Source organism: Brachycentrus maculatus, unplaced genomic scaffold, assembly GCF_059751285.1.
Source record: "Brachycentrus maculatus isolate JH-2025_06_01 unplaced genomic scaffold, ASM5975128v1 h1tg000326l, whole genome shotgun sequence".
NCBI classification, from domain to species: Eukaryota; Metazoa; Arthropoda; class Insecta; order Trichoptera; family Brachycentridae; genus Brachycentrus; species Brachycentrus maculatus.
In genome coordinates this window covers 2,956,067-2,970,213 of record NW_028281075.1, presented here as the reverse complement: position 1 = coordinate 2,970,213, position 14,147 = coordinate 2,956,067, and the positions used below count along the sequence as shown (strand labels likewise).

At 32.8% G+C, this 14,147-nt stretch overlaps 1 protein-coding gene across 3 annotated transcripts in view; it reads right to left on the bottom strand.

The window, feature by feature from the left end:
* Positions 1 to 232: 232 nt before the first annotated feature.
* The window catches only part of LOC148304293 (protein jim lovell-like), a 36,964-nt gene continuing 23,049 nt past the window's right edge, over positions 233 to 14,147 (bottom strand). For all 3 annotated transcript variants that reach the window (XM_088268720.1, XM_088268722.1, XM_088268721.1), the window contains 2 exons: positions 4,518 to 4,655; positions 233 to 4,115 (listed from right to left, as the gene is read on the bottom strand). In XM_088268720.1, coding sequence (XP_088124846.1) covers positions 3,481 to 4,115; positions 4,518 to 4,655 — 773 coding nt within the window. In that variant the 3' untranslated portion in view covers positions 233 to 3,480. The remainder of the gene's footprint in view (positions 4,116 to 4,517; positions 4,656 to 14,147) is intronic.

Here is a 14,147-nt window from a genome sequence, read left to right as displayed (position 1 = left end):
TAAGTTCGCTTCCGCCATCCGCGGCCGCCGCTCGTCAGAAACTGGACCATTGCATAGTTTAATAAGTTAGACTTTATATGGTCGTGACATAAGGGATGCAAGATTCCTTGTCCTCACAAAAAAAAAAAAAAAATAATTCCATAGTTTGGGGTGTTGGAGGAGGTTAATAAAACGGAATAGCTTACATCAATTCATTTAATCATCCAATTGACAACTCAATATTTCGGCAATTCCAAAAATGATGTCCCTACATTAATCATCAAACAAAAATTTATAATATACTAAACATATTTTTTTTTATTACTTTTATTCTATATCATATACATATATATATATATAATAAATTTATAATATATTTAATTTACAAAGCCCTTAAAATAACTGCGTGTTTTATATAATATATTATTTCCTCCACTCCTGTGGCTTTGTGTAAAAATAATATTAATTATAAATTAAAAATTCTGATTAAAAATAAAGGAACATTAATTGTCACAAGTTGCGAAACGTGTTACAGAAAATAATTATTAATCATAATCAACTCGTCGTTTTTTAAATAAAAACCTCATAATGCCTGAGATAATATTCTGGTGGTTTTTAAGTATCAGAAATTGTGCATTATACGTTAAATTAAATTTAAAAACTATAATACTGATAAGATGTGCGTTCATTTCAATAAAAAAAGAATATAGATACTAAATATCGAAATCAGTTCTATGATTTAATATAATATAATAATAATTAAACTAAAGATATTAAAATGGTTATTATTTCACATAAAAATGGTAACAAATATCTCATCAACATGAGGGATATAGCAGCAGAAACGCCTCTCGAAATCATTTATATTTTGCGGTAACTAAGAACAACATTTTTGTTTTTACTCTTTCCTTAACTTTTTTTCGCTTATTCGATAAATATATTAATTTTGTTATTCCAAATCTGTCAAAGTTATCGCATAGTGGCAGTTTTGCTTTTACATCCCAAAATTATGGTAAAATTTCCTGTAAACATATTTTTATTGAATGGTTAATCTTTCCACGCATTTTAAAAGGAAAACAAGAAATTAACAAGCAACATTTTATCCTGCAATCAATCAAAAGAATACCACAACTATGTATATTATGCGCAAAAAAATATTACGACAGTTTATAATATAAGTAGATATAATGTATGTATAATTTTATTAATTATATAAAATATGTAACTATTATGTAAATGTTACCCTGATGAATTGATTCTATTTTAATTGAATCTACCGAAAATTAACCAAACAATAATGTAAACTTTTATTGATCGAACAATCAGATTACACAATATCAAGATCTTGGGATTCACGAGTAAGAAACAGTTTTTTTTTAATTTTATACAATTTCAATAAACTCAAAAGTAATTCAGAAATGTTACAATATCGATAAGTATTTTTTTAAACTTTATTTTGACTAAATTTTGTACACCTATTTATTCAAAACCGTATACGACTATTCATCTGCATAACATTTGATTATTTGTAATGTTACGTGGAGAGAATTTTTCTAAATTTAGCGATACCAATTTTTACAATATTCAACACATTTACAATACATTTTTATTTGGCAGTTTCGTCTTTCTGCAATTTTACCAATAAAATACCAAAGTTCCTTAACCGTCTGGATAGAAAAAAATTCAGTGAGAATACAATTTGAGTAAGAAAACACAATATTATTATTAATATAACGAAATAAAACATTACAAGAATGTTAAGTAAAATTAAACATAAATTATAAAATGTCATGATAATATAAAGTTTTATCACAACCATTGCCGTATCACTTAAAAAAGTATAATATCATTTCCTTAAATCATCGAGTGTCGCGGTGAACATTACCGATACTGTAAAATTAGATGTCGGGAAATAAACTCAGATTGGGATAATTATCGGAACGAGAAATACTATTACCTACGCAGGGATCATATTGTAAATAATGTATCCAATAAAAGGAACGATACAATGAAGTTGTCACTATGATGAAACTATGAAGAGAATATTGTAACAATGTAATTATATAATTATGTAAGTTGGAACTGTTGAATGTTTGCTGCCTGCGTTATATAAAAATATATATAGATGAATAACATATCAGTCTTTTATTGTTGAAATTTAAGTAAGTTTTACAGTGACAGTTGTCACATTTCCTTATCTTATCCACCGGTAAGAAATTAATAGTATTTTGTGAGGTTTCTCTTTGATTACGATATATTTTATATATAAATTATAAGAAATGCCGTTAAGCACTTCATAGTCACCATTTAGTTACAAATTACAATAAAGGTATATTATTAATAGGTAATATATTGATTTTCTTCGTTACTTAGAAAAAAAGCTCATGGAAATTTGAACATCGTGTGCAAGATGGGTTGAGTCGAGTATCATTACGTACTATTTAAGAACTAATTCGTACATATAGGTAATAAAAATGTTTACAAACTTAATCGCCGATCAATCAACCAAATCAAATATCAATCTACAATATTCCGTAACAGGACTCGCCTGTGGAAGTTTCCTGTCCTATATTACTTTACCGATCTGCAAAGAGAGAGGATTCAAAGAGAATGATATGACTAAAAATCTTTAACAAAAAGTTTAACGGTGGTTTACTTACACATTTAAATAATATACAAACAATAAATTATTTAACTAAAATCAACTATAATGGAAAGCCTGTATGTGTAGCAGCATTCCATTATTTATCGAAACACCTCCACTGACGTGTCAACAAGGTCGTTTATTCTTAACTGTAATACTTCGCTCCGAGTGTCCGAACTCGGCGTTTAGTATTTTTCTCGTATTTTTCTAACACATACCTATACTAGAATTTCCATAAGCAGAAAAAAGATAGTTTGATTCACAAAAGAAAGAAAAACATTTATTGCACTTGGTTGATCATATCAACGACATAAACCTACGTGTGATCATTATATATTGTGTCTAATATGTTATAATATACCTACCTAATAAAAATATATCACATTAAAAGATTTAAAGAAATAAATGTCAGTGCTAAAGAAACTCTCATTTCTTTCAACTCACTTACATAACATTTATTAAATAATTAATTACTTAATTAAAAAAAAATAAGGAACAAAATAACGGCAACAATAATTTGCATCGATTTTCATTATCAATGGTGTTTTTACAGTTTTCATTGATTTATTATAATACCTATTATGTATTGGATGTATGTAGCAACGGGCCTATCGGCGCGACTGCGTGTATGTGTTACGATTTAACTTAATTCATTTAGTCGAAATATATACTTAAAAAATGCTAAATTTTCTATTTATTTAATATTCGAAATGAAATCTTTCACAACACCGCGGCATGAGATCAATTTGTTCTCGTTTTCAGTCTCCCTCGCGCTCATCTCACACTAGAAGGTAGAATAAATAAACGACATCTATCGGGTAAGGAGAGAAGGTGTCTGTACACTTTGGTTCGGTTGCCTAGTCCTGGCCGTTCTGCTGCAGGATCTCTCTGCGGTCGTGCGCCAGCAGCGGCGGCCGGAACAGGTGGTCGGCGTCCTCGTCCGCCGAGTTCTCCTTGGAGCGGTCGCTCTTGCAGTCGTCGTCCTTGGCCAGCAGGTCGAGCGCCAGCGGGCCGCCCTGGTCGCGCCACGCGTCGCGCGCCTTGTCGGGCGGCAGCAGGTGCAGCATGTTGAGCGGCATGGGGAAGCCGGGCGGGAACTCGGGGTAGAAGCCCTGCGAGAACGGGTTGAACATGGCGCCGGCCATGAGGTCGGGCTCGGAGCTGGCGGGCCGCTGGCCCAGCGCGGCGGCGCCCTGCTCGTCCTTCACGTGGTGCTTGGGCGTGTTGTTGTTGTTGTTGCCCGGGCCCATGCCGAGCATGTCGAGCGGCCCGCCGATGCAGTCCTTGCGCAGCTGCTCCAGCTTCAGGCTCTTGCCGTACTTGCCGCGCACGTACATGAGCAGCGAGTTGTACGGGATGCCGAAGATGCGCGAGGCCTGGCTCGTCGTCATCTTCTTGTTCCACACGTGCTGCAGCGCCTCCGTGAGCTCCGCGTTCGTCCACGAGCGCGGGGGACCCCCGCGGGGAGCGCTGTGCTGCCCCTTCGGCCTCCCTGGAACAAACGACGTACATATACACTAAGTTATTGCGATTAACGCACAGAACATCATAGTCTCGCGGCTTCCCGCAAGGTATCGGACCCTCCCAAAATCTAGAAAATTTGGTGGTGGATGTACAAACTTGTAATTATTTAGATTGGCAGTGACAGGGATATTGAAAGCTTTTGAATGTTAATTCACAGTAAAACCGGGATACAACTTTGATTTAAAAAAAAAAAACTTTGGAAGAGAAGGTCTGTCAGGAAGCCTAGATACTTCTGTATCAGATCTAGGAATGCTGTGGGACAGCTTTTAATATAAGTTATTACGAGTGAATTCGACCGTGACGAAATACCTAAGATGTTCTTTAATAAATTCATAGGTAAAGGTTTGACGATATGACGATAGATACTTACATTTTTTCTTGACGCTACTGAACATGTGGGGGTCGTGTTGGGGAGCACGGGGGTCTGGCATGTCCATGAGGGGACTATACAGCTTCCCCGGGTCCATTCCCGGAGGGAACAGTCCCAGTCCCGAATCTAAACCGAACACTGAAACAAAGATAACGAAATAATAAGTAAATTATTTTATCATCTCACAAAATAATTAATACAATTTCATGAATACATGAGAATTTTTTATCATATTTTAACCATTGGCAAATCGCAAAACTATGATAAACAAGTGTGATAGTGTCGGTTACGATGAAACCCGATCGCTGGTCAAATAAAATTTATGCGGAAAAAGTATATAGTGATTATTTTATTATATATTATGAGAAATGTCAAAATATTAAAAAAAATGAATTTGACAATACAATCGCTATTAATTATGATAGAATAAATACGATAAGTGTTAATGAAGCATGCATATCAAGTCAACTAAACAATTATGTAGAGAAATAACGAATTATATACAGGTATATGCAGGGCTTTTTTCCATGTAACGCGGTGGAACGGCGTTCCGGCACCTTCTTTCATGGATATAGGTTATATTTTTTTTTAATTTACAAAATTTTCAAAAAAAAATTACACCAAAAAATGTTTGGACTTACGTAATTACAAACTTTATTTTTATAATTCGTCAAATTATAAAATATGGTATTGTAATGAATATTTAAATGATATATGAATATTTATATATTTTTTTTGGAAAAAAGCTTGACATGAAATAAGTTCGGGACCTTTTTTGTTTTAAAAAAATCCCTGCGTATATGGAATAAAAAATACTAAATTTCGTTATATCTGTTAGCTGTGTGGTACTCATAAGTTAAACGGTTCATTCAAGTTTATTATAATTCACTGACCGAAGTGTTTTTCTCCCCAAAACTTACATGCTAAATGCTTGTGGTCCAGATCTTGCGGGTAACTTAAGAGATTAAAGATCCTTCTCGGTCGGGTTAAGGAGATAAGGGAAACTTAAAGTAAAGCTCGAATGTTTGCCGAATGAATCTTGGGGAGGGAAAACTGTGACATGCTTACATGTATGTGAGATGAGACCATTATGTGGACAATGTTTGTAAGGAAAAACGGCGTGGGAAGGACTAAAATACAAACCATTAATTATGCTTATAAATTTGAAAATACAAACACATGTACTCGTATACATGGTAAAATTGGAAACTGGATTTGCCTTAGAAAAGATCAACTTATTTAGTTATATATATGTATATTCAAAGATCTTTTATTTATATCATACAATACACATTTGTCACACTGATCTATAGGTATTCGACAATTCATTAAAAAATTATTTTTATTTTTATTATGTAAAATAAATAAAGCAATATCCCTATTCTACATTTTTAACACAATATCGATCGAAAAAGGAAAAAGCAAGTTTATAAAACTAAAGTCGAAGCAATTCCCATACCTCTTGGTGCCACGCCCGATTTTTTTTAAAGAAGGCATATTGGATATTTTTTGTTTTTTAGAATATATATAAGTATGTACGGAAAAAATATTTTTATATATTTTTTTAACCCCTTACCTTTCGTTACATCTTTAACTTTTTTCAAAACCATATAATTATTTCAAGGAAAGACTTATTTTTTCAATACAAAAACGGTGTTTTAAGAAAAAAAAACAAATACGTAAAACGTTACTTGGATTTATACAAAATGAAGTTGCGACTTAACGAATATTTGGCCTGAAGTTGTCAACTCCAAAAACAGATTTAAGTTATTACTTATTAAAAAAAAGTGTATAATTCGATCGCCTGTCTCTGTAAAAGTAAACAAATGACCGTTTCGCCTTTAATATATGAAGCTAATAATTTAACTTGTCGGGTTGTGGGTCCGTGGTTAGTGTCGCGGACTCTTGAGTCAGAGGTACAGGGTTCGAACCCACTCTACCACAATTTAATACCTATTTTTAATAATAAGTCGCTTAGGCCATGGGTCGGCAAAGTGTGGCTCGGGAGCCGCATGCGACTCTGGCCTTTTAAGTGCGGCTCCGACACAAATGTCCCCTCTTTGACTTATGCGAGCAATATTTTCCAAGCATGAACCTTATTAAAAGCAAACTGAGACATTGTTTTATGGATGAGAACCTGGAAACGTACTAAAAATAACAATATATAAACCCAACTTGATCAAACTTTCGAAGGACATTATTCGCATTAAGTCGTTTTATTATGGTTACCTTACTTTCGAAATATTTTTTTTATCAATGTATAAAATCATAATTAAGTGTGAAATCAGGTTTTATTGGGTGTACCCTTAATTTAAAACAAACCGTCTAAAATTATAGTTAAGGTGTACTAAAATCGCAAACAGATTTGGCTCCCAAGAAAACATTTAATCGTTGTGTTGCTCATTTTTGGCTCTTTGGCTAATAAGTTTGCCGACGACTGCGAAATAGTGTGAAATTGAAGTAAATATTTGTGTAAATAATAAAAACACAAAACATAAAAATTTAACTTTTAATTTATATCACAATAGTTGGAAAATAGTTAAACGCCTAAAATAATCTCGACAGACAGTCAGCATACGATTTACGTTGTTTTCAAAGTAACACCATCCAAACCGTATGTTCCCATTCAGTATCGATGAACAACTTTTGCGTCAAACGCTTTTCCGAAGTCAATACAAATATCGCAACAAGGGAACGCATCCGGGAAAGTTTGCAGGAAGTATGCCAAAGTTGGATATGTAACTTTGTACAACAGTTGCACGGGAATCCATCCTCTCTGCTACACACGTTCACTTGGAAATCTAGGGAATCGACAGCCAGGGAAAATACATTCCTAGGAAAAGAGAAGTTGGAAGATGTTACACGTGCAACCTTTTCCGCAGGTGCCTCGTGGGGTTTTCCTTTGAGGCTCAAGGGTAACGCGTACATATGTGTTTGTTGGCTAGACGCATGCGTGTGTGCATACGAATGTTTGTTAATGTACTTTGAACACGTGGGAGTGTAGACGGTTGGTAGGTATACTTTTCCAGGAGTTCTTGTAAATACTAAAATTCGTCCAAGAGGTAACCTATGTTCGTAATAAAAATATTTATGTATTCTTATTTATCAAAAGTTAATTGAAATTTATATACAAAATAAACATTTTACGCATTTATGTTTTTAATGTAGTTTAATAAATTTTAATGTGTTGTTTTAAAACAGTATTAAAAAACATCTTAGCAGGGTAAAAAATATGGACTCATATTCAAAATAATCTATGATTTTAATTTTCATAAGTTTTTTTCAATGCAACTTTGGTAGCGGTGGTAATAAAAACAAACATAATCTTTATACTTTATTATTCCAAATATTCCAGTTATCCGATTATCGAAACATAAAAATAGCTTTTCTCTCTCTAAATAAGTATATCAAAATAGTTCAAAATTCAGTTTTAAAAGTTGTATAAAGTTTAAGGACCGCTTCGAGTAACGGTCAAAAGATGGCGCTATCGACGAGAATATATTTCAAATTATTGAAAACACTGAAACTTTATGCGACCCAACAAAAATTATTAATCTATTTATACTGCTTACCTGTCTCCTTCCTTTACTTTCTTGCACTCGTAGTGAAATGAGATAGAATAAGATTAAGCAATAATTGCAAATAACAAAAATAAATTAAAAATAAATTGTACATAAAAAATCTTTAAAAACCAATGAAATCATAAGATTATTTTAATGTAAAAAATCTAAGTATTAGATTCATGAGTTTTTTTACTATGAAAATATTTATTAGAATTTATATCCCGCAAATAAATAAAAAAAAAACGGAAAGGGAAGAATATATCTTTAAGTTTAAGACAGAAATCATTTTTTTAAGCTTAAATTTTACTCAGGAATAGTACCCCTATTTTGTGTAGCAATTAGGAAATGCATGACAACTGCGCTTTGTTACACTGAACATATATATATATATATATATATATATATACACGAGTAAACCCTTAATTTTTATTAAAAACACGTATTAGCATAAGTACACGGTACGTTTTGTACAAAAAAATATTTGCTTTAAAAGCATTATAATCACCCTAAATCTTATTTAAATGTTTGCTTAATTCGAATCTTGTATAATACAGAAACAACAAATCATCAGCATTTTTCGGTACGAACCGTCTTACACTTTACATCACGGAGAAAACCCTACCTAACATGTGTATAATACTTTATATTAATTTACATTACACGGTACCGCGGGGTGGAAGGAGAAAAGCGTTACGGGAAACCCTCCCGAATTGCTGATGTTATCCCCTAGAAAGAGAGGGACGTCAGTATGTGCTGACGGCGTGATTTCAATGATAGGTACGAGTATATTATGACGTGTCTGTATGATGCGTGCCTTCCAAAAACCAACAACTTTTTTGATTATTATTTTTGTTTATTTTTTATTAAAAGGAATAACCCGCAAAGCCTGTACTTTTAGATACTTGTTTGCAGGTAGGATAGTAAGGATAGGGAAAAGAAATGCGAAAAATACATCACAAACACCCTGACCAATTTAAAATAAGATTGATAGGCTTTGAAGATTAATATAGAATATATTATTCTTTTAATATAAGGATTTTTTTAAAAGGTATAACCCGCACAGCCTCTGGTTTTAGAGGCTTGTCTGCAGGTAGGATAGTAAAAATATGGATGGTAAAAGCGTAAAATACATCACAAACACCCTAGTCTGGGTGATTGAAATTGAATTCATTTTGAAGTTGGTGGGAATCAAACCCGCGACGGCAGTTTCGCAGTCGAGCGTCTACCCAACTACTGATGATGATTTGCATTGCAAAACTGTGTTACATCATATGTTATAATAATTACAGTACATAGTGCAGTAATGATTGTAAAACATATAATGTAATTCTTCGTTTCCCTGATGGGCACATTATTCAAGTGCTCTTCCGGGTTGCCAGGCTCGCATAAACCGAGCGTCGGTATAGCGAGCGCGTCTGAGTTATCAAACAGGTTGGCTGCTAATCTGGCGGGTAGTGGAACACTCCCGGGGAGCGATTACGCGGGGGTACCTACGCCACGCACAGTAATTGCTACCGCCGGCATTTAGGCCCGGAGCGGATACACATAACACACACCTCCTCGCTTATTATGATAACCTGTCCACCTGATACAACCTCAAACTGATTTTTAACCGCGAATAGGGGTAATATCCGCTTATCTTAGGGGCGAAAATTATTAATAATATTGTTTTTTGGTACACAATATATACATACATATTATTTTTGACATCTCAACATAGATGAAGAAGGTGTGTACACGTGTAACATTCACCAATTCTACACATGATTGACAACCACACTACTCAAGTTCTTGGAACTTCTATATACCTATATTGTTCAAATTCGAAACAAAATGCATTAATCACCAGAATTTTACTAGAAATATCTATGGTGAGATGAAAGAAGCTTTTATAGTGAGCAGAAACTCTTTCATTTTTATGTGAGGTCCGAATCCTGGATTATAATCACATACATGAGAAACGCTAGAAAATATCCTTTTCATTTTATTATTTAATTTTTGACCAGTTAATTTATTTACAAGATTTTGAGTGCGTCCAAATACGTGTTCACAAATCTGGATTATCTCGAATTATAGGAGTGATTTTTATAATATTATTTTACATAAAAAATAAATCCGATAATTGAGGATAATCCAAATTTGCGAACAAGTATTTGGACACACTCAAAATGTTGTACAGAAATATTATCTTATATAGTTAATATGTCCATACTTAATGAGATTTTCAATAGTAGGCATTTCTCACTAAAAAATATTATTTTTGAGAAACTTAGAACTCTCCCGGAGGGTGTCAAAATGTAATTAAATTAATAAAAAAGAAAATGAATTTTATTTAAAGCTTTATAATTAGTCTTCACACATTTCTTGGCCTATGACGTAGAAGGTTACTAACGTCATGGTAAATTTGAGAGAAAAATTTTAATATTGGAAAAAGATTATTCTTTGCGAGAGGTGTTACCATGAAAAGGTTAATTAATTAATACCTTTACACCGTAATCGATGTAGTAATTAAAAAAAATGTATTTAAAAAACCACGATCTTATAAGGTCTGATAAAAATAATTTATAATGATTTATTTAAAGAAGAAAAATAATCGAAACAGAAGCTGATAAAATAGTTATTTTATACTTTCTACGTTAATTTTTCATGAATCTATGTAGCGATTATACAAAATCATTTTTGAAAAAATACAAGATCTAGGGATTTTTTCTTCTTTTAAGTACTATCCGTACCCAATGGTGCATAAGGCACCGATGTTATATTTATTTTGACCTTTCTGGGTATCGAATCCGGGAACTTCAGAACAGTAGTTAAATGCGCTAACTACTGCGCTACGGAAGAAGATAGATATAGAGGACAGAGGAAATTACAGCATTATGATAGATACAATAAAGTTCAATCTTTTTCTTCGATGAATCATTAAACGAAATATTTTATCAAAGGATTGAAATTATTTTATAAGTCGATAAAATATTGATAAGTGTAATTGTTTCTGTAATTATGAAAAAATAACTTCCAAACGCATACATTTTGATATGTTAAGTGATTTAATATGTTAAGTGATTCAAATTTTTGAATGCAAAGACTGAATTTAAACCTACAAGGGGTTGTAATCCGTTTTTTATTGAGATCTTAATAAAAACGAATTAGTAATTATGGGAATATGGATGTATGAGCATTTGCAAGGCTTACGACTAGTCGTTCGCCGATTTAAGTTATTACTTTATACATTGTGTGATATTTATATTTTTTTTACAGTCGATTAAACAACCTGTCAAGAAGCTCGCTTTCCGCCATGAGCAATGTCAAGTATTATGTGTATTAGTGTTACGTTCAACGATCACTATGGTGCAGCCATTGCGGTCAAATTAACTGTATAAAAAATGTTTTTATTGAATATAAAAATACGCGCGTATCGAATGCAAGATTGCATCAAAATTTCAAAGCTAATGGTAAATAACTTAAGAGATTTGAGATTATGAACAAACGAAAGCTTGCATTTTTATTAACTTAGAAAAAATATAAAAGTTCTATTCAAGAACAATTTTATTTTTAATTTAAATTTTCCTTAGTAATAACCACTATTTCATAAAATCTATTATGTCATGTGTTTCGATGCATTTCGCATCATTTTAAAACCGTATACTACACTACACCACCGCATGCGGTGTCTGAAAATGATGCGGAATGCATCGAAACACGTGTCACAATAGATTTTAAGAAATAGTGGTAATTACTGAGTAAAACTTAAATTAAAATGGATAGATTTTTCCACAAAGTGACTGCCGAATCAATTAATTAAAATATAATTGGATGGATTAGCTTTGTATCGTATTTTGGTCCTCATGCGTACCGAATAATGAATGTGCACTGTATAGGATCGATGCAGTGTTGACTTGATCATAATTTACATAAAGGCATGGTAATAAGTCATGAGCTTTCATGTGTTTATTTGATACGTTGAGGGTTTTTTTTATGTATGTTACATATAAATCGAAGAGAATATTGAAATACATTGAAAATACATTGAAAACAGTAAAAGAGTCAATTATGGATTTCCGAAATTAATTTTACTATTATTTAAACTGAAAAATAATTCTATAAGGCGCGCAAAAATAAGGTAAATAAAGTTTTTCCCTCTACCTAAATATCCAGTTGTTGTTGCATTGGTATACTTACCAAAATGACGTAAATTGATTAAAAGAATCCAAATAAAATAGATAATATTGGCCCACAGAGTCATTCCGTTCCCATAAATAATTATTTGGACAGCCCGATTTCTTTATCTGTCGGACTGCTGGGCCGTCATTAGCGGAGCTAAGTGTGCCTTAGTTTGTTCTCTAACAAAGAAGAGATAATCACGAACCGAGATAACAATCAAATCACACATGAATAAAAATCCCAATTTGGGAATCCGAAAGTGGATAACTCAAGAGAATAAGTACACTCCTCGCCAAAATTATTACGAACGAACAAAAAAGATGACCTCTGATGGTACATTGGAGAAAAGAATACTAAATAATTTACGTATTAATTGCTAAATCAACATAGATTTTTGAGTCTACTAAGTTGTATTTTATTGTTTAAAAACACATAAAAATTAATATTGTGACAATTGTTTCGCCTAGTTATGGCATTGTTTAATCTTCACATTCGTTTTTTAACAATAAAATACAACTAAGTAGATTAAAATCTCTGTTTGATTTAACAATTAATAAATAATAAATCATAAATTAAAATGGAGTTCTACAAATTAAACGACAAATCAATAAATAATACTAAATAACTTGAAGCAATTAAATACACTGTATTTTTATTTCTTATTCTAATATTTTTATTACCCTGGACTGGTCCCAGATGAAATTCAGGAGTACCACCTTGCCTTGATGTAAGTAACGATCAAGATAAACACTGAGTCAATACGTTACAGTGCCCTATGAACATTGGGTTTTAGCTAATAAAAAAGACTTACTAATGTCATTCATAGATGTCGCCGATGAAGTAACATGTAAAAGGACTTTTCAAATGAAACAAAAACACATCTTTAATTTCTTATACGAAAACTTGAGAAGTGTGGGTTGTCAATCGCGGGTAGAATATTAAATATATAATTTAAAAATACACCTATTTAGTTTATTTGATTAGGTCAAAAAAGTGTTCGGTTTGTTCCCATATACTGAAATATACGAATAAGAATGTGGACACAGTAATATGATCAGAGACTGTTAACATTCTCTACATTGTGTGTTCTGTAATACATACACGCTATTTGTTATTATTTTAATTAACCTTTTACACGCGTCTTAGATATACCCATCCTCCCGTCACACGCGGCACTCCATTTGCGTAATCTAAATTACGACTTTAAACAATAATAACGTAAATATTTCAACAACCCGTGTTAAAGAAATCATCACCAACATTATGAAGTACGTTTCTAAATGTAAATAAACTCCTAAAACGTCACCAAATCTTGATAAATCATCGAAGATCGTTTCCCATACAAGGCCGGCGGCGCCATATAGACACTACATAAGTATATGCATGCATATACACATCACACATACATACCGCACGTTAGAGCCGTGCGCGGGTACCGCACCAGAGCCGCCGTGAGCCGTTGTAGTTTTTATAGTTAACACTTGAAAAGGTCTTAGAATAATACACACTAAACTTAAAAAGACATAAATAACGCAACGATTGCTCTTCTATCGTCAGATGTTTATTTCTCGTGATCGCGAAAGCAATTTCAATGAAAACATATATTTCCAAAATTGTGGTGTCCACCTATTTATGTATTCTTGCCTATTCCGTAAAATCGAGAGTGCTCATCTTGTATATATAAAAATTATTTCATCCTTTAAAAAAATCTTCGAAAAGTCCCGCTCTGTAGAATCTTCGGTTAATATTGTATCAGGATTAATACCTGAAGTGAAATGATCGAATTCATGTACTATTGGTACAAAAGGGCCTGCATCGCACGAAATTTCATCCCCTTCTTCGACTTTTATCTCCGTATCGGAAAAATAAATAGATTCGGCAGCTTCACTATTACTGTCGCTTCCGC